The sequence below is a fragment of the Ursus americanus genome, chromosome 30 (genome assembly GCF_024610735.1).
Source record: "Ursus americanus isolate L20-20 chromosome 30, mUrsAme1.1.p, whole genome shotgun sequence".
Classification (NCBI taxonomy): Eukaryota; Metazoa; Chordata; class Mammalia; order Carnivora; family Ursidae; genus Ursus; species Ursus americanus.
The window spans coordinates 31880099-31901430 of record NC_142156.1 but is presented as its reverse complement, the minus strand read 5'-3'; the positions used below and the strand labels follow the sequence as shown (position 1 = coordinate 31901430).

At 54.7% G+C, this 21332-nt stretch overlaps 2 protein-coding genes across 2 annotated transcripts in view; one reads left to right on the top strand and one right to left on the bottom strand.

Moving 5' to 3' along the window:
* The window catches only part of GNAZ (G protein subunit alpha z), a 50777-nt gene extending 41002 nt beyond the window's left edge, over positions 1 to 9775 (top strand). The window contains exon 3 of the mRNA XM_045802464.2: positions 7887 to 9775. Within this exon, the coding sequence (XP_045658420.1) occupies positions 7887 to 8231 (345 nt within the window). The 3' untranslated portion in view covers positions 8232 to 9775. The remainder of the gene's footprint in view (positions 1 to 7886) is intronic.
* Positions 1 to 21332, bottom strand: part of RSPH14 (radial spoke head 14 homolog) — a 73042-nt gene that overhangs the window by 51350 nt on the left and 360 nt on the right. The window contains exons 2-3 of the mRNA XM_045802466.2: positions 20316 to 20415; positions 17254 to 17372 (exon numbers count right to left, since the gene is read on the bottom strand). Coding sequence (XP_045658422.1) covers positions 17254 to 17372; positions 20316 to 20415 — 219 coding nt within the window. The remainder of the gene's footprint in view (positions 1 to 17253; positions 17373 to 20315; positions 20416 to 21332) is intronic.

Genomic DNA, 21332 nt, shown 5'->3' with positions numbered 1-21332 from the left:
CCCTGCCCTACGCACCCCCATAAGGCCCAGTAGAGATGCCCCTTCTCCAGGAAGCCTCCCCTTTTATCTCAGTCATACCCATGATGGCCACTTGCAGCTACGGTACCTGGGCATGGGGACTGAGCTTTCCCTGAATGTCACACTTTAGTCCTCAGCCGCCCTGTGAGGAGGCACATTAACAGACTTCATTTTACAGGTGGGGAAACTGAGGCTCAGGACAGCTAAGAGCTGGTGGCTGGCAGATCAAGTGACCCTCAGCCACTCCACAGCCAGCACACCTCGTTCATTTCATCCTACCCAGGACTGGCTCACTGAGAACAGGGCTGTTGGCTCACCTCTCCATCTCCCTTATGCTTCGAACAGCATCTCACACCGAAGGGCCCCTGGAGAGGGTCTACCAGGGAGATAAGGAAGGAGTGAGGCATGCAGGGGCTCAGCAAGGAAGGGGTGTTGAAGTGCTGGCAGGCTGGAGTTCCAAGTCACCTGGACCCCAGGATTCAAGCTGGTGCTGAGAAGAGTTGAAACCTTGATGTCACCTGCATTTTATATGAGGTCTAAGACTGGAGACCCCTGTGGACTCCTGGTTGGGCCAGCTGGCCTTGCCCTTTGCTGTGACCACAGTGAGCCCTGCACTAGACCCTGGGATGTAGGAAGCTGGTGGAGAGGGAGCAGACAGGGAGACAGGATGGGTCAGTACAGAGCCTTCCCCAGCCATGCAACATGTCACATGCTGCCGCCTCCTGGCATGTCCCCCACTCAGTGAAATTTACCCATCGGTACAGGGCAGGCCCCCAGTCAGCCTTCCCTGTGTTCCAAGGGTCTGGTTGATGGCGTGTTCAGCATGAGTTGACATTTGCATATGGCTGCCCAAAACCAGTGTGAGCTTGGAGGGTAGGCAGGTACTGGTCCCATCACCCCTAGAATGTGTCCTCACAAGAGAAGAGGGTGTTGGGAATAGGATGGACTGGACCAGTGTCCTAGAAGGACTACAGAGCTGGGAGCTGGTATGGAAACCAAGGCAACCTGGAGTGTGCCCAGGCCTCCTGGAGGCCCCAAGGGGAGCAAGGAGCAGTGTCCACACAGCCTGCCCCTTCCTAGAACAGGACAGTGGGAAACCTGTGTGATGGTAACAGGGCAGCAAGGTTGGCTGAGCACCTGCATTGTACCAGGCACACCTGGACAGGTGCCACGCAGCATGCCTGTGGCTCCACCCACCCTACAGCCAGATGGGGACTCAAGGCCCGAGAGGTAGGTAGGGGACCCAGGGCGAAATGACGAAAACAGTGAGTGTGAGTCTTTGTGTGTGTTTTCTCTATTAAAAGCCACCCCCCTTTGTGAGGCTGGTATCCCTGCCTTCTCCTCACAGATAAGGGACCAGGGCACCGGGAAGCAAGCATCTTGCCCAGAGTGACACAGGCTAGAGGCAGTCTGTGCAAGGCACCTCGGAGCAGGTGAGGGCCAGGAACAGGCAGTCACATGGAGATGGGGGCTGGGGAGAAGGATGAGAACACCCAGATCATGAAGGGCCAGTGTGCCCCTCTGAGGGGATCCAGACTTTGCCCCAGAAGCTAAGTCAAGAAATCTGGGGATGGAGAGGGTTTCAGAGCGTGCCCGTGCCCCTTCCCCATAGCTTGGTTCTCAGTCCAGGGGTGGTCAGTGAGTCACCACAAACAGGACCTGGGTCCTAACAGAACACCTGGGGTGGCCTGTGAGGAGAGAACAGAAAGGACCCTGCCCTCTGGGCACCCTGAGCTACAGGCGTCCATCAGGAGGGGTGCAATGGGTGGAGGTCTTTCGCCCACCTGCGCACAATTCGGTACTGCTGGAAAGTGACGTGTACTTTACTGTGCGGGTTAGTGAGGCTACGGTAAAGAGATGCTGAAGGGTCCCCAGCTCCAAAAACAGGCCACCACCCCTAGTCTGCCTCAAAGGCCCGTTAAGTTGTAGGTCTGCTGCACACCGGACCCCACACTCAGGTTGTGGAAGCAAGCTGCGTGACACTCGAGAAGCTGGTGCAGGCTTTGGGGGAGAGGTAGAGTGGCTCACAAGGAGGGCTGGAGACCGAAATGAGCCCCCAAGAGGGACAGGTTCGAAAGACCCAAAGCAGGCTGGCAGCCTGGGAGTCATTAGCCAGCTTCCCCTACCTCTCTCTAGAAACTACAGTGCCTTAGGAGAACTGAGCAGTGCCCCCTCCAGTCGTGGAGGGCGCTAGAATTCACTTAGAGACGGGCCCAAGAAGCACAGCCCGGTGGACACCTACTGGCCCTTCTCCTTCAGGCAGGCCAGTGAACTCTCAAATCAGCAGGAGTCAGACGTGCTACAAGAGGCCACGCAGAAAACGTTTGGACAGACCCCTTTGCCTGCTGCGGGACCCATTCTGCTCATTTGCAAAGTGCAGGGGCTGTCTTTTGAGTGTCCGTGCTTGGGTTCAAGGCTGGGTCACTGGGAACCCGCCCTCTCCCACCCAGCCAGCACGCAAGGAAACCAAAGGCACCCCTGCTGTGCCATAGCTCTTGGGCTTGACCTATCAAAGCGGGGAAACAGTGGTAACTGGAGGTGCTCCACCTGGCACTTGGGGCTGTCCTGTGCACCACTAAAAAGCTAAGGGAACCTCCTGCGAGGAGGAAAGCCTGACACTGGTGAGGGCCGGGCCGGGTGGCCATCACATCTCCAGGCTGAGCAGTCCCAGGAGGCACCCTGAGGAACCAGGTGGCCCCGGAACCTGTGGTCAGCGCAGAGGTGCTGCCGGCCCCAGGAACTTGTCAGGTGCTGGCTGGCTGAGCCCAGCTCTGCAGTCAGGCCTCTCTCCCTCCAGCCCCCGGAGCTGCTCCCGCAGTGGGGCCGTGGCGTCCCAGAGCGGTTTTGTGCTGGGGGTGCAGGGAGGGTGGCCTTCCACTGAGAGGCGAGGGGAGATGACGGACACCCCTGTGCCAGGGCAAGGGGCGATGAATGGCATGGGAGAGTGCCCACTGGGCAGCAGCAGCCACAGGACCAGGCCCAACAGACCCAGGTTCTCACACCAGCACCATTTCTCCTCACAGTGGACCTGGCTTTGAATGCCGTGACCATCCCATTTTACAGATGAGGAAACTGAGGCCCAGAGAGGAGAAATGACTTGTCCAAGACACATCAGAAACTGATGGTGACAGCGAACGCCAGGCCTCTGGCCGCAGACCCTCTGCTTGTAACCAGGCACAGGGACAGCCCTTTTGCAACACCAGGAGAGCCTTTGTAGAGAATCAGAACTGAGGGGCACCATTCCCCTCACCATATGCAGGCTTCCCTTCGCACCCCAGCTCACCCTGGCCGTGGGCCTCAAAATAAAGCTGGTCCAGTCCAGGCCACCGTGGGTACTAACGTGTGGTACCCGTGTGCCAGGTGAGGGCCTCTGCTGCCAAGTTCAGCACTGAGCAGATTCCGGACTCACTGGCCAGCAAGCTCCTTAGGAACAGGTCATTAGGGGTGCCTGGGTGGCTCAGTCAGTTGAGCGTCTGCCTTTGGCTCAGGTCGTGATCCTGGGGTCCTGGGATCAAGCCCCATGTCAGGATCCCTGCTAAGCAGGAAGTCTGTTTCTCCTCCCTCTGCCCCTCCCCCAGGCTGTTCTCTCTCTCTCTCAAATAAATAAAACCTTAAAAAAAAAAAAAAGAAAGGAAAGGATCAGGTCATTAGGTCCAGCCTGGTGACATCCACAGGCCCCCTGGGGGAAGTCTATTCAGTGGCATTGAGTATATTTGGACCTGTCTTAGTAGGAGTTTCCACCCCACCCCCGCAAATGGCCAAGAAATGACTTCTTTACCACCCCAGGGACTACATCCAGCCGCCCAGCTGCGACCCGCTGTCTGACATGCTTTGTTACAAATCACTGATTTCTCACCATTGGGCAATAAGATTCCCACCACCGCCCAAGCTTCTGATGGGAATTGTCTGTTCCACGTTATTTATATAAATGAATGTGCAGACAAACCCCAGACTCCTAGGAAGGGCCACCTTGCTGGTGAGCAGGCCCTGCAGAGAGCTTGCTGGGCATCAGAGCCCCAGGCTGGCACTGTTAGGGGCTACTGGTGGGTGTGCTTCCTCCTGGGTGAAGCACCCATGACCACCGCTCCCTTGGCAGCTAGAGCGGTAAAGGCAAGGAGGGCTTCTTGGTGGAAGAGAACATGTGGTTGGTGGAGACACAGGGCTCTTAGCCAAGCCCTGGGAGTTGGCCTATTCAAGCCTCCATCTCCCTGTGTGTGAAATGGGTAGCAGCCCTGCTTGTAACACAGACATGCCTTGCAGGCTTCCTGGTTTCTGGGTCCAAGAGGATGTTTGTATTGGGCTAATGGAGCTTTCGCAGGACAACGTGGTGATGTGTTGTCAATGATTCCAAAGCTGCCCCAGGCTTCATTTGCCCTAGCGGCCCAGCAGCCAGTTGGACTGCACAAGGATGGTGCCCAACTCTGGCTTACCACCTTTGGGGCCCTCAGCACCAGCTCTGACCTGTGACACCAAGTGGACAGAGTCACAAGGGAACTGGGTGGCAGGGGGGAACCCCACCCAGGCCAGGGAGGAGAAGAATGGGGCCATAGCTGGTGTCCAGGCTGTGCATACCCACCAAGGGCCAGCAGGGTGGGGGGTGCAGGGGAGGCCCTAAAGGCCAGACTGAGGGGCTGGGACTTTATCCTGGTGCAGGGTGCATAGCCAGACATGTGCTGCAGGAAGGTGAACAGGGGTATGGGGATAGGAGAAGTCAGGGGAGCTTCCGGGAAGAAGGGGCCTTCAGCAGGGCCACAGAGGGTGAGCAGAACATGGAGAGAGGAGGAGGGAAGCCCTGCAGGCTGGACGGGGAGGTGCACCCATGGCACTCATTCCTCCCACACTCACACCCAGGCAGTTTCCAGAGTTGACTGCCCAAAATAGCACGTTTCTTTTTCAATGATCTGTGCTCTGAGGTGTCAGGACACTGCTCTGCCCACTTGGGAGTGCTTGGGATGCAGACGCGCACATGCCACAGTGACAGTAGCACCATGGGCGTCGAGTCCCCCCTGCAGCACCAGGGCCCCACCCTGCCCACGCATCACCTCCTGGGTTTGGCCCCTCCTCAGCAGAGGGGCCTGGCATGGTGGCATCCCATGTGGGCCATGACCACCCAGCATCTAGTCCGGTGCTTCTCGAGCTCTGAAGCTTGTGTGTCTACAAGCTGGTACCCAGTCAGTGAGTCCCACAGGCTGTGCTGAATTCTGCCTGGCAGGGCCCACGCAGGCAGGGCGTCTACACAGATAGAGGTTTTGTGGTTATTCTTTGATGCCCATCATCTCCCAGGTCTGCAAATAATGGCCAGTGTGGTTACCCATGGTTTCTCCCAAGGAAGAGAGAAGCAGGAAACCTGAGCCCCCCAAAACCAGGAAAGCAAGAGGAGCCCAGGAGCAGGCAAGGGCCCCACGATGAGGGAGACTCCTATTCTGTGCTCCTGGGCAGTAGCGATCCTCTTGAGTATTTGCAAGGCACTGCCAAGGGCATGGCTGCCCTGTAAGGAAAGTGCCTGAGTTCCCAGATTTCCAAGTAAGGAACGTGAGGCTCAGAGAGATGTCTGGGGTCCAAAAAGCCTGCCAAGAGCTGTCTGTGGGGCGGAGGTTCACATGGGACAGGAAGGACTGGTCAGTTGGGGCTGAAGTCAGGAACCTGGGGTGTGTGCTGAGCAGGAAGAACAGCTGAGCTGGCCGTGGGGTGGGAGGGGACATGTGGCCAGTGACTGCTCCAGTGCCACACAGGGCCTGCCCTCAAGGGACTGACCAGTGGAGGCCTCAGTGTGAGCGCTGGCCAGCACACGTGCACTGTTTCGGCATGTTGGGGATGCCCTCCTGCCCCTCTGCTTCCTGGACTCCACAGCCTGCGCAGAGCTGCTGGGCTTGGACCGGGTTTGAGAGTTACCCTGGCTTTCACCCCAGGTGACCCAGCAGATACCATTCTAGGACCCTGGCCATGTCCTGGCTCTTCTGCCTGGCTCCCGCTCCATGAGCCCCAGCTCCATACACAGGGCCCAGCCATGGGCAGTGGCCTGCTAGGTCTGACCTGCTGGTGGCCAACCCATCCCCCTCTGAGCTCCGGGTCTCTGTCTTGGTTCTATCACCTGGCGTGAGAGCTGGGACCTGTCACTGGCCCTTAGGGCATGCTCAGCAAGTGTTTGCTCAATGAATTAACGCGTGCGTGCTAAGGACCACATCTGTTATTTATCTGATGTGAAATTTGGGGTTAGAAGCACAGCCCCTGATTATGACATCATTCCTAAGAGAATTGATAGCTCTGTTAAGCTTTACAATGTGGCTTCCAGGAATCCATTAGAGCTAATTACTCCCCAGTAGAATGTGACATTCCTAGACCACCACTTATCTCACATTTGGGAACATTGTGTGGCTCCTCCAGGCACTACTGGGGCTTGGGATCCTGCATCTTGTTTCCACAGAAAGGTCACCCCCTCCTTTTCCCAAGACCTGAAACCACTCACTTTCCAGAGTTTCTGGTATTCCTGAGCTCATTCTAAACAAGGCGCAAGATTGGTTTTGGAAAACATGATCTGCAGGGTGGTATATGGAATCTCAGGGCAGCTTTTCTGAGGTGGGAGAGTAATGACAAGTACCTCTGAGCATTCTCTCCCCACTCAACCTGGTTCCTTCTTAGCACTGATGCTGTTAGGATGTGTACCTCGGACAGTCCAGGATCTCTGGAGGAGCAGGGTTTCACTGGGGCGTGGACACCCCCATCTGGGGTGACCTCGCTTAGGCCAACAGTGCTGCCCATTCATGCTGCAGTGAGCCTGAGCCCCTGGCCGTGGAACATGGAGCACATTTCCTGCCTCCCCAAGCCTCAGTTTCTTCATCTGTAAAATGGGAATAGGAAGGTGCAAGGTTTGAACAAGCTGGCATGCCATGGCCACACTATCAGCACCAGCTGTGGCTTCCTTCGTCATTACTACATCACTGGTGATATAATCTGGTCAGAAAGTCCTGAAATCCGACGCCTCAGATCTAAACTAAACTAGTTCTGGGCTTTGTTCGGACATTTGGCTCGTTCATTTTGTTTTAAAACGGGGAGCAGCTTTCGCCATAGTAACTCACCAGCAGTCCTTTAGAAGCTGGAATTGGCAGTTCTGTGTGGAAACGGCGGGTCTGGGAGTCAGAAGGACGCATTATGTTCCTTAAAAACTCAGTCACTACAACCCATTGAAAGTCCTCAGAAAGAAGGGGTAAGTAAGGGCCAGTGCCACTGGGGTCACTGAGCCTCCTGGAACGCTGTCCTCGCATGAGCCCAATGTCCTGGCAGGGGCAGAGGGGCCTGAGCCTTCCCCAACTCTCTAGACCGGAGTCTTTGGTTTTAGCGTAGGCTCTCCGCTCACAGATCTGGCTGAGGACTGACGGTACCATGTGACAGACCAAGGCCTGGAGGGTGAGCCAGAGCTGCTGGCTGGGCAGGACGCTGGCCACACTCACACTGAGGGAGATGTGAGGGCAGCTCGGGGGCCCTGAGCTAGCACAGGACAGCAGGAGACCAGGCCCTCGGCTGTGAGTACGGAGTTGGCTGGGTCCCTGCGGCCAAGGAGGCTGTGCAGCAGCCCCAAGCCACAGAGGAGAGTCCAAGGAAGCAGGACAGCCCCTTACGAATAAGTGCCGGGGTGCCGAGGGCAGGGCCAGCCACTTCAGGGGCTCCAGAGTGGGCGGGAGGCAGGTGAAGACAGACTTGGCCTAGCAGAGGAAGGCCTTCCCGATAGAAGGGTGATATTTCCGGGGCCAGTGCAGGGCTGGGAGACCCTGCCCGGGGCGGGATGGGGAGCTAACTCCCAGAAGGGCTGTGGGCCTAGAGCCCGTCCACGCGGCATCCCCTGATTAACACCAGCATTTTCCTGCCCGCAGAGTCGAATGGCAGAGAGCCTGCGCCTTTTCGACTCCATCTGTAACAACAACTGGTTCATCAACACCTCACTCATCCTCTTCCTGAACAAGAAGGACCTGCTGGCGGAGAAGATCCGGCGCATCCCGCTCACCATCTGCTTCCCCGAGTACAAGGGCCAGAACACCTATGAGGAGGCCGCTGTCTACATCCAGCGGCAGTTCGAGGACCTGAACCGCAACAAGGAGACCAAGGAGATCTACTCCCACTTCACCTGTGCCACCGACACCAGTAACATCCAGTTTGTTTTTGATGCGGTGACAGACGTCATCATACAGAACAATCTCAAGTACATAGGCCTTTGCTGAGGAGCCAGGCTGGCCAGTTTGCCTGTGGCGAAACCCCTGGGGTGTCACACCCCCACTCGTGCTAGGGAGACCCAGCCCAGGGGCAGAAAACGGGGGGCCTGATGAATGTCCCCCCCCGCCCCTCCACCTCCTTGGCCCCCACGTTTCCGCAAACATAAATATATATGGATAGATTGCTAGGTAGGTAGACACACACACGCGCACATACACAGTCTGGAGATGGCCAAGTTCCCCAAAGCGTCGGAGCCTCTTGAAGACTTAAGCAGCTGTCACCAAGTTCACTACAAGCCCTTCCTGCCCCTTCACCTTGCCTTCCCGAGTCGGCCCCACTCTGCATGGGGGTCCCCATGGGACTATGAGGAGAGGCAGCTGGGTCATCTGGAGGAAGCCAGCTCTGCCCAGGCTTTGGACCGGGGACCCTGCTGCTGACCAGGAGAGAGGACCAGAGCAGGGTCCGTGCACCTTCCCTGCTGGCCACACCTACTGCTGGCCTACTCTGTACCACGTTTGTTCTGGAACCTGGGTGTGAGGCCAGATGACAGCACTAACCAGACCTCTAGCCACTCACAGCTCTTTTTAAACAGCTTCAAAATATGCAGCAAAAATCCACACAATAACATGAGTGGCACGATTTGTTTCAAACTAGGCCAGCTGGGTTCCAGCTTTTCTTCTACTAGTCTGATGTTTTATAAATCAAACCCTGGTTTTTCTTCTCTGACATCCTTTTTTTTGGCCAAATCTCGTGGTGTTTCGCAGAAAAATGGAAAATTTCAAATGCAGTTGAGTATTCTTTTTTAAAATGCAGATTTTCAAAACATATTTTTTTTTCAGGTGGTCCTTTTTGTGTCTGGCTTGCTGAGTGTAAAAGTTGTTATCTGGATCAGTCTGTCCCTCTGCTCCCGAGCAACACTGGGGTGGACGGCCGCCCTACGGCAGCGTCGCGGGGCCACGTTGTACATAAGCCCCTGCAGCGTCCTCCTGTTACCGGTGCGGTTTCTGCTTTGTTTTTATTTCAGAAAATAAATGTGATGTATTTAAAGAAGGTTCTTCACCTAGGAGCGAATGAACAATAGCTAAATGTCTTGGTATTTAAAGAGTAAATTATTCGTGGCTTTGCAAGTGGAGGAAGGGGAAGCGAGAGATGGGGCCCTAGCCCCGGCGTGTTCCACACCTGAGATGGGCTGAGAGCCACTACAACTCCTGTGAAGGCTCAGCCGGCATTGTAGCCTGAGGGAGGCCCTGCTGGGACCTCGCACTCTGGCCCTGCCTGTCCCAGGGCCTGTGGCACCCGCCACCACGGAAGGACCTTGGCCCAGGGCCACGTGTAAATATGAATCCCCGCCGTCAAGAGGGAAGGCGCCGCCAAAGCCCTTGCCAAATCTCCTTTTCTCTCAGCCTCCGTTCGGTACCTGTATGTCCAAGGTCAGTGTGTGGAATCACAGCCAAGGACTTGAAGAGATGTACAGAGGGAAAGAGGAGCTGGTGATTGTATGAAAGTTAAAGATTGTCTACTTTAAGAAAATAAAATAACCTGAATGAGCTGAGCCTTGTCCTGCCGTGCTGTGAGTATGTGCGGCTGACCCACGGGAGGGTACCCAGAGACATCATCCATGCCCAGCTGGCTTCTTCTCTCCCCTAATCCACACATTCAGGCACAATCACTTTGCAATGAACATCAAGAATAAACGACCTCGAGCAAGGAAAGAAACTGCAAGAGAGAGGAGCCCTGCCAGGCCCATGTTTCTGGAGGGGCTGAGGTTTGGGGGTGATTGGCTCCGAGACCCCCGCCCAGCACTGGTCCAGGCTACACCATCACCCAGACCCCTCACGGCCTAAAGACACCTCTCCCAAAGTGCAAGAGGTGGACGGCCTGGAGGGTTCCCACAATGCCTAACAGGGAGGGTGGGGTCCTGCCGGGTGTGGGGAGGAGGGGTCCCCCACCGTCCCACTGTCTGCTGCCTCTTGGCTTGTGTGGTTAGAGGCATCTCCCTGTGGTGGAAGGCACTAATGAGGAGTCCAGCGAGTGAGTGCATGCTGCACCAGGCACCTTACAGAGGACTTTAACGCCTCTACCACAGCAGATTGTCAGCTGGGACCCGTTTTACAGATGAGGAAAGGTGCTCAAGGCCGGGGACTGGTGGAGCAGAGAGGCAAGTGTTTCCCCAAGCCCAGGATTCTTGCCTGACTCCCCTCCTGATCACTTTGCACCCAGACAGGATCCCACAGGGAGCACAGAGCCACTCTGCACCTCCTCCTCAAATCCAGGACCTACACAGAGCTCGGAGTGAGGACCAGCAGTTGGAGACACACACATGCGCGCACGCGGATACACATTACAGAGACACACATACAGATCGGGCTCTCTCCCTCCCCCACCCCGAGCCCTCATGGGGATTCCCTTCACGCCTTCCCACACCACCAAACAGCAAAAACCCAAGGGGACTTTTGTATAAGAAGAAATAGCATGTGACTTAAAATCTTTGAGACTTATTTTACGCTTTCAATGCCAACTGTGAAAAGAGCAGTAATTTCACCGTGCGCATCCTTCACCTAAAAATACACAGCTAGAAGGAAAATAGGAGGATTCTGCCTTCCCTCCTGATGTACTCAACGATGGGAGGTGGCTTCCCTGGGCCAGCGCTCCTGGTTCCCGGAGCCCAGTCGGCCAACTCTCCCAGGGCCCCCCTCTCCACCGTGATCCGTCTGCACCTTTTTTCCTCTTAAACCTCCCCTGTGATCTGCTACACGAACTGCCCCTCCCTGCCTCATATCACTGACACCTCTGACGAGTATGTTCCCTATACTCCCTTCCGTGACATTTCAGAGACCATGCATTCAATGCATTTTATTTTTCATTTCTTATGTTGCCTATTTTTATTGAGTATAATTGACATTCCATCCTGTTAGGTTCAGGTATTCCTCCTAGTGATTCAGTACTTTCCTATACGTTATGAAATGATCCCCATGTTAAGTCTAGTCACCCTCCGTCTGTGCCGGCTCTTCCTCTTGTGGGCCTGCTACATCCCCCTTTTGCTCTGCTCATTATGCTGACAAGCCTTTCCCCATGCTCACAGTCCAAGACAGCCTATCTCTCGAGGCCCAACCCACTCCCCTCCCTCCCACACCCCACTGCATAAAGCACCCATGCCAGGGCGAGGTGGGAAGGGGATCTGGCCCAGTCTGACCCACCTTCTTCCTCCACTGTGCCCGAGCAGTACCCAGCATGGAGAAGGCACCTGCTAAGCTAAAGGTCCAGGAAGGGTTCATCAATGGTGGCATTAGCCAGAGGGAAATGAGCTGTGGGACCAGCAGCAGAGGTACTGGTGAGAGGAAGCCAGAGTTGGCAGGAGGGCGATCCTAAGGGGAGAGACTCTACCCTGTCCAGGGGGAGCTGGTCCAGCCTCGCCCTCTGCAGGTGACTAACCACAGCCCAGGTCCCACGATGTGGCCAAAGACTCCCTCTCATAGGGCACACCACCATGTGGGCTCTAGGGTATTGCCATCCGCCCCTATAGCTCTCGTGGCCACCTGAGATGGAGCCATGGGTCCCAGCTCCCCTCGGTGACTGCTCACTACATGGCCCTGGGCTGAACCTGGTACACCCTCATCTGATTCCATCCTCCCCGACACCTGGGAAGCCAAGATCACTGGTTCTGTTTTATAGAGGGGAAAACAGAGACCCGCAGGGGGGGATGACTTCCTGGCACCACACAGTGTAACAAGTGACCCGACCAGGCCTGGGTCCCCAGGGCCAGTGCTCCATCTGTCCACCCTCCCTGGAGCCCACGCAAGGCCCTGGCCATCTAGGACAAATGGAGATGGGGTGCAGGTCTGCTGCCTCAGGGGCAAGTGCTGGGGAGGGCCGCAGTCCCCATGAGGACAAGGGGGCCCCACCAAGGCTGGACGGCTTCCTGGGCACTCACCTCACTAAGAGATGAGCCGGGTGAGGGGCTTCAGTGCTGAGGTAGGTCCGAGGCCAGGGACCAGCTGCTTCTGCCCAGCACATGCGCCAGAAGGACTTGACCCGCTTTGTGTAACGAGCTCTCCCAAACTGCCTGGGAATATTATGAGAACCTTGTAGAGAGGGCTGAGAAAGACTGCCCGCTCCAAGAGAGGTGAGGGTAGCTGCTGAGATGGTGACCTGCCTTGACTGGGCCACGCAGGGAAAGGCTCTCCCGGCTGGAGAAGACCAGTGGATGGGGAGGATGAGAGGAGAGGAGGCTTCAAGTGGGTGCACCAGGCTGGGAACCAGGTGGGCAGTGTCACCGTTGGTGGCAATCGTCCTTTGTCTGAGAAGGAGGCAACTGCCCACCACAGACTGTCAGGCTGAGGACATGCCTGGGGCCTGCGGCACCCAGTCCTGAAGGCAGGTGAGAAAGGAAATTCCCACCCCTCTGAGGCAGCCAGCCCCATCCCTGCACTCTGTGCTGTCAGAGCCAGGAGGAGCCAGGGCTGCTCCAGGCCACCTCCCCAGGCAGCCCCCGAGGAGGGAAAGGGGTACAGCAGCTTGCCTGCCCAAAACTGCCTGGCTGAGGCACACTGCAGAAGAGGGAGAAAACCATTTTGCTTCCCCAGGAGCCCCTCTCCCTAGGCTTCTGCTACTCCCACCCCTTCAGCTCTGATGTGCCCCCACACCTCAAAATTCCCAAGATCAGAATTGCATCTGACATCAAGCCGAGTAAGCCCTGTCCCTCCACAGAAGAGGACTGAGCACAGCCTCTCTGCCTCCCTCCCCGCTCCCTGGCTGGAGCTCGCCTCTGGGCAGGGAGGGGCACCTGTTTTGACCCCCCAGAGCCCCACCCCAGCCAGGCTGCACCTGGTTTGTTGGTATGTCAGAGACAGAGCAGTCCCTGCACCGTGCTGCTGCCACAGCTGGGCCAGCAGCTCAGAGCTCAGTCCAGACTCACAGGTGCACCCAGTCACGCTGGTTCCAGGCCACCCTCGGAGGGCCCAAGGGGCCTGGGCCATGGCCAGTGGGGCTAGTAGGGAGACGCTTCCAGGGCCCCAGTGCTATTCAGATGCCCCCTAAAATCCATTTACAGAAGAATCCTCATTTTTGGCGTCAGAGTTCTCTCCTGTCACGCCTGGCCACAAAATAAGACCTGTTTCTGTGTGGGGTTAGCAGAAACGAGGGAGCAGACAGAGATTCCCCCAGAATTCCCAGCGGTCACTCAGGGCCCCGCTGACAGGAAACCTGGACTGGAGGCTTCTGCGCAGCCTTTGCCTCTACAATCCTGGTTTCTCTTCGCCTGACGTGCCGCACCCGGGGGCCTGAGAGGAGAGCCAGGACCCGTCAGGCAGTCATCGGTCCTGTGGCACCCCCTGCTGGTTACTCTGGGAAGCCACACAGCTGTCCCGATCCCACCAGGCCCAAGGACTCAGAGGGAAGACCTGTTTCCCTGCAGATACCTCGTATTGCGGACGAAGCAATTGAGGCACCGTGGCTGGAAGAGATCAAGGGTGCAACACAGGTGTTGAATTAATGAAGGAGGGGGGGAGTGAATTGCCGCAAATAACTAACAAATGATCCTTTAAAATGTGGCATAAAGCCTGCTAATACGGGTATTTGTTGAGTGCCAGGCACTCGGCCAGGTGCAGAGGGTGCCTTCTAGTGCGGCAGTGGATAGAAAACCCATGCGAATGACCGCCAGTAGGAGAGCCAGCTGAGTCAGACTGCCAGGCACACAGACTCCCACGCTCCGTGACAAAGCCGAGGCTCCGACAGGCTACGCTACGGCTCAAGGTCACGCGCTGGTTAAAAGTGCAGCCACTGAAGGAGATGCACCCACCCCACCCCGAGGCCCAGCGAGGACACCACCTGGGACACGGCCACACTGGCCACCCCAGAAGCCACAGTGCTCAGAGTTCCCCCAGGCAGACTTCTTGGGGCGTCTGCCATACCCTATGTCTCCCTCTCTCCCTCCAGCTACCCCCCCACCACTGCTGCACATCCCTCACAGAGTGTCCCAGGCCTCCCTTCCAGGCACGTCACAACAAGCAGCACCCAAGAAAACCCGTGTTAGAGGGGGTGGCTCGCTCCTGGGGCCCCCAGAGAGGCTTGTCAGAACCACAGCCCCCTACCCCAGTGCTTGTGCATTCCAGAACAATTTTGCAGGAAGGAGAGAGAAGCGGGGCCCTCCCCGCCAGAACACAGATTACCGTAGAGCTTCTGTAACTCTACAGAACTCTTACACTGTTAGAACAAAATAGGGCAGAATATCTTCATGAGCTCTTAAGCAGCACAAAACACACACACACACACACACACACACACACACACACACACACCGAGGGGAAAAACAGATGAAACTGACTACATTCAAATGAAAAACTGCTGGGCTAATGGATAAACAAATAAACAGTGAAGAGCCGTGCAATAACCCAGGAAATGGTATTTGCAATGCGTGTAGCCAACGAAGGGTTGGAATCCAGGATGAATGAAACACTCCCTCAGATCAATAAGAAATGGAAAAACAACTCAGCAGTGTGCTCTGGCTCCAGGGAGACACTGGGCAGGAGAGGAGATGCGGGCTGCGCCAGGCAGAGAAAAGATGCCTCTTCTCCCAGCCACAGGGGACGGCAAAGCCACACAAGAGTGCAACAACACCGCACACCATCAGGGTGCTGGCGAGGATGTGCGACGGGCTCTCTCCTGGCTGGAGGAGGGCAGGCCGGGAAGCAATTGAAGCCTCTGGCCAAACTGAAGGCCGTGCATTCTCCCGCCTCCACAAGGATGCTCTCCTCCAGCAGAGGCCTTGGAGGGACTCCAGGAAAATCTGAGCGGGAATGTTCAGGATCAGAAACAACCAGCCCGCCCCATGAGCCAAGCACGGGTAAGTGTATATTGAATGTCAGCATTACATTCAAACACCAGAAAGGTATGCCACGGTTAAAATAGTCAAATGGAGCCCATGACACAACATGGATAAATCTCAAAATTATAACATTAGGTTAAGTGGCAAGGGGATACATGCAGCAAAATCCATTGGCACAGAGTTCTAAAACATGCCAGGCAAGGTCTCTGGATAACTGCATCCATGGTAACATATAAAGACGTGCGTTAGGGATACAGTCAGAAATTACTGGGGGCTCCAGGGAAGGCAGGAGAAAGGGTGCCGGGTGGGGAGGTTCACAGGGTACTTGGACAGTTATTACTTTTTTTTTAAACAAAAATCTCAAGCAAATGGGAAATGCGGTAGAATGTTAAGACTTAGCAAAGCTGTGAGGGTACTTGATGTTGACTATCGTCTCTGAATTTCTCTGAATGCTTAAACAGGTCGCAATAATATAAGAGAGCTGGCTGGGAGCTCCACACCCCAAGAAGAAGCATTCCTGTGTGGTAAGCACAGGGCATTCATTTAGCTCAGGCCTGAGCATCGGTGCTTCACAGACACCCCACTGTCCCAGCGGCCCCCAATCATGGCCTCAAGGGAGAATCGGCCAAGGTGCGTTTGAGAAAGATATGTGCGCCTGCTCCCAGAGACAGATTCTGTTGGCGTGGGATAGGGCCAGGGATAAGCGCGTCCTTTTAAAAGACCACCGGGGGTCTGTTGTCTGGCCTAGCATGCTCCCCAGCGCCCGGCCCGGCCCAGCTGGAAAAAGGTGCGCTTCCCGGATGGCAGCAATCCCAGGCCCCCAAGGGCCCTGGTCTGTTAGGCCTGCCTCTCTGCACCTGATCCCATTAGTCATTTCTCTCTGGGCCCTCAACTCAGGGAGTGCTCACACACAGAGTTGAGGGTTTATGGAGCATTTCACGCAGGGCGATGCGCTACACGCTTGGCGAGCACCTTCTCACTTGAGAAAGTAACCTATCCGGGGGCATGCAAAGAACCAGGGGAAAGGGCAGAGGGAACCCAGGGCTGTCTCACTCCTGGGCTGCGACGCCTTTTTGCACACCTTTAACTTGAGGCACCCCCTTTAAGGCCTTGTATCACGCCTCTTGGAATGAGCCCCCTGTTTAAAATGTTCATTGCACCACGTGACAGGGCGGCCGTGAATCTGACACAAACCTCAAGCCTCTAGCTGCGGGGGGTGGGTGGCCGTCACCCTGGACTCTGCATCTAACCAGCAGGGGCACTCAACTGAGGGCGACCTCAAGTCTGGGGGGGGCAGGCTTCCTTTACTCTTTAAACGTGCGATGGCACACTTCACAAATGAGGACATTTACAGGGCTAGAATCATCAGGGAAACACAAATTAAAACCAAAATGAGACACTACCACACACCCACCCACCAAAATAGCTAAAATAAAGAGCCAGGAAAGATCAAGTGTCCGTGAGGATGGGGAGCGTGTGGAACTCGACGGCACTGCTGCTGGGAGTGTAAATTGGTATGACTATTTTAGAAAACCATTGGCGGTACCTTCTACGGCTGAACACAAACTTGTCCTATCCCCAGCAATCCCCTCCCAGGTATGTCTCAAAAGAAATGCATCTGTACATCCATCAAAAGACCAAGAACGTTTATAGACACTCTATTCTTGGGAGCCACACACGAGAAACAATTCAAACGTCCGTTGGCAACAAAGTGGATAAAGAGACTGTCGCATGCTCATGTAATGTGAATACCATACTCCAGTGCAAATCAGCAAAAACCATACATGGATCTCAGAGACAAAACGTTGAGCAAAAACAAAGGTAGAAACAAGATATTACAGACTGTACGTTTCCACTTATGTAGAATTTAAGAAAAGGCATAAAACAATCTACAGTCTCATAAATAGAAGATACCGTTTCCCTTAGGGTAAGGAGTAGTAACTGGTCTGGGGCACGTGGGAAGTTTTTAGAGTGGTGACGATACTCTAGAAAGTTCTCAGTCTGGGTAGTGGTTCCACGGCATGTTTACTTAGTACAATTTGATAAAACGTTTATATATGATTTGTACCTTTTTGATATGTATGCTGTACCTTAGTAAAAGCGTAACTTTTTTTTAAAAATGTGCTATAGACGGCGACCTGCAGCATGACACGTGAGTGACCTGCGGTGGAGACCGAGGGGCCACCTGATGCCCACAAAGAGCCTACCTGAGGGGAGCTGGGCCAGATGCTTCAAGGCCAGGTGCAGGTTCTTTCGACAGGCTGGCTGAGGGTCGTTCAGCAGGTAGGACAAGGCAAGGATGACATCATGCTCTAAAAAGCCCTCTCTGAGGAAAAGAATTCAGATTTAGGCACAATTAAGACCATGCCCAGAGAGGATACCGTAAGAGCAAGGAGGAAGGTGCCCACCCGCCACTGGCACAGACCACATTCCTCCGGCTCCTGGGGAGAAGCAAAAGGCCAGAGGTGGGCAATCAATTACAGCATCTCTAGAGGCCATGGAAGCAGTGTGGCTTGTGTGGCGGTGCGAGGAACCACACGTTGGAATCACACAGCTCTGGCCCTTCCTCAGCTAGGACTCTGACTGCTCTTTGTAGCCCTGGATGCTTCCTTTCACTCTTGTGAGCGTCAATCCTATTATCTGTACAATGAGGATGAGGCAACAGAATTCACGACTGACTGACCCTGAACTTCAGGGATCCACCCACCGGGGCACACACCCACTGACGCTCCAGGCTCTGCAATCCCTGCCCCTCAAAGCCCCTGCCTCTTCCCCAGCTGAATGGGGAGCCTGCCAACAGCCAGATGCTTGCCTCCAAACCTATGCATGCCCGTTATGCTGCTTGTTATAATTATATAAGTTAATTAACTATTAGGGAAGCCAATTAGATGTGAGAAGAGGTGTGTTGTTTTTTTTTAATTTCCTTATGAAAACAAAGTTGATTGCTTTGGGAAGACTCAAAAGTGAATCTCAAAAAAAAAAAGTGAGATGACTGTAAAAGCTTCTAGAAGGTTTTTACATGCAGATTACTCCATTAATGTCTTTGAGTTCTCGCTCTATTTGAAAGAAACCAAAGCTGCAAATTAGATGATGTTATAGGTGTGCTTTAAGCAAAAAAGATGATGGGAAACACCAACCAGTGGGCCCACACCCAAGAAGAGGCCTGGGTGGCACAGAGGGATTGGTGAGCGCCTCGTTATTCGTGTCTGGGGTTAAAAGGAACAGTTTAAAGGGAATGTGCAACTTCTGCAATTGCTGGCTTTGTAACTCTTTCTTTTGATTAACTGCTGGGCCCGAGCACATCTGGTGTGAGGGCTCCGGAGGGCACATCTCTCAGGGCTGGGGTCAGTGAGAACTCAGTGTGATGCCCTTGCCCAGGGCCTGACACACAGGAAGTGCCCAACCAATTGTGCTCGTGCTGTGTTGGCCAGGATTTAACCTACGATGAGTTCGGAGTTGTTCCGGGACAAGAAAATCCTAGCAGGGCACCCAGGTTGCAGAGGACGTCCCTGACTGCCCATCATGAGGTGTCCGGGCCTCTTCAGTCAGTCCCTGGTTGCCCACACCCGGTCACTCCTGCTTTGTAAGGCTGCCATGTTTGCCCTGAGGGCATCTGCCCCCCTCGCCAGCAGGTGAACAACAGGTAGGCCAGGGGAGCTAGGCCTCCTGGAAGCCTCTCCCGTTTGTGGGCTGTCATACCCACTGACTTCTCAAGGTAACAAGATGTCAAGCTGCAGCCTGCTACCCTCATCCCCTCTTCCTGTTGCTACCTGTGTGGGTACAAGAGGTACAAAAGTTTCCACACGAGCAGTTACTTAGAGCTTGACAGGCTCCACAAGCTACTGGCTTTAAGTTATAAGATCACCACCGAACTCGGGCAAACTTCAGAAATCAGCCTCTGTTACTTTTAGCACTTTGCAGTCTTCGTCTACTGTGATGTGGTGGAAAGAGCCAGGATTTGGGAATCCTGGGCCCTGGTATCTTGGTTCCCTTCCCCACACCTGGAGGTGGCAGAGCGAGGGATGGCAGACACTGAAGGAGTGTGCGGGCCAGGCCGTAGCAGGTCCTTGGTCAGTGATATTTGCTTCACTGCGCGTCCCCCATCAGCCCCTGCTACCGTGGCCATATCCACGAATCCACCCCCCCACAACCTCCTACTGCCACTAAACAAACCGACAAATTTCCTTGTACTTGCCCAAGCTCCAAGCACCTCTCCCCACAGTGTCTATCAGCCCTTGTTGGGGGTTACCACTTAATGTCCACATCAGGTCCAGAGAGAGAAAAAAGGAGCAGGAAGAATGAGAGTCCCTACAGTCCTCTATGCTCCTAAGTATTAAAGCACTTGGCCTGGGTGTGGCTCAGATAAGCACAGCGAGACTCCACCAAGGAACACCAGGGCTCCTGCCCCCCTCACTCCTCTGTCCCCCATACCCTTCTGCCCTTCTTGGTGCAAAGCACGTGAATTGGGGCTCTCACTGCAGCACCACCTCCCCATACGCACCCCATTCATTCATAGCGACCCAATGGGCCAGGGCTGCATGTCGTTCGGGCTAACCACGTCCCCTTCTGGGGACCTGAAATTAGAACCCAGAGAGGAGTCAGGGAGCAGGGAGTTCAGGGGGACTGAGGGACCAAGACCACCATCTGGAGATGGCCCTGAGCAAGCGGGAGTGTGAGTTCACAGAGACTATCTGCAGGGAGAAGGAGGCATCAGTCCCCAGAGAGAGGAACACCCGGTGGCCACCCAGGCCAACGTTAGGCAGATGTTTTGGGGTTGAGCGCTTCACGTGTGCCAACCCATTTAACTCCCTGCCCCCACAAGCAGGTGGAGACTAGGACACTGAGGCACAGAGAGCTTGAGGAGAGGCGGGACTGAGCAACCTTACGTTCATTTCATGAGATGCCCTGACATCCCTGAAAGGATCTCAAGCTTCTGTAAGGGGCATCTGTTGTTTACATCAAACAAGCTGGAAGACAGTGAGCACCCTGCCCCTCGATTCCTTCTTTCTGGGCACATGCACACTGGGCAGCAGTCCCTGGGCAGGGCTTTGTGATTCTCGGTTCTGTTTTCAATACCAAGTAAAACCAGTGATCCCAGGTCAAGAGCAAGAACTGAAGGGATGTGGGAAAGCACCCCCACCCTCCCTTTGACACACACACAAACTGATAGACAAAAATTGAGAGTATTCAAGGTCATCCAAGGGCCTGCCACCCAGGGGAGGGGGTGTGGCTCAGAGCATGACACTGGTTTCCAGAGACAGCTGCCCACCTGCCGTTATGGGTGGCCATGATGTAGAGCACCTCCGTGGTCTTTATCCGCACCATGTCATTGTTATCCTTCAGCAAGGCTTTCAGGCTCTCCAGGCAGCCTGCAAGGCACAAACACCTTTGAGCATTTACTAGTCTCAAGAAATCAACTTACCTAGAAGCCGACAGGTGAGCCAATGTCGGACAACAAGAGACTACCAGAAGTTCTGCTGCTTTGGGGCCTGGGGGACTCATGCCAAATGCAAAGGAGTTCTGATTCACCGAATGGTCTCTGTGAGATAGAAAGGCTCACACAGGGGGCTGTGTTATCTAACCCCCTGCACACTTCCAACCAGTGGCTGGTCTCTCGGTCCACTGAAGGATTAAGAAAGTGGCCTTTGCATTTGGAGATACTGAGGAGTCAAATTCTCACCCCTGTCCCAAAGTAGTCATGTGTCCTTGAATAGGTTACACCTAGGGATGCCACATTGGGCAAACAAAAATCCTGCTTTATTTATCTGGCAACCCTACGCTTGCACCCCTCCTCTGAACGTCCGGTTTTCTTATCTGTCAGTTTTCTTATCTTCCCTCCCAGGGCAGGTGCTATGAGAATTAAGATAACATAGGCAGAGCACTGGGGTGGTGCTGGCCCACAGTCAGGCTTATTAAACAGCAACTCTTACTACTGAAGCTCCACCCGGTGTCCTAGGCCCTGTTTCTAGGAACCACAGCCAAATCTGGAATTAACCTGCCCTTCGGCTAGGGCTGGAGGGAGAAGCAGCAGTTCATCCATCAGGTGCCTGATCTGGGAAACGTGTGACCATGTATGAAAATCACCTCAAGCCTTATTTTGATCATCAGAAGAGTGGGACACCAGGGACATAGCTCCCGGATACGTGTGTGGTTTTAATAAGGCATGTGTTTATCTTTTGTGACGGCCTCATGGATGACATAGATAGACAGGGCTGTTAGATGGATTTGTGGCCACCTGGTATAGCAGAAGGGGCTGATTTGTGGCTCTGGGTGGGACACTGGTGGT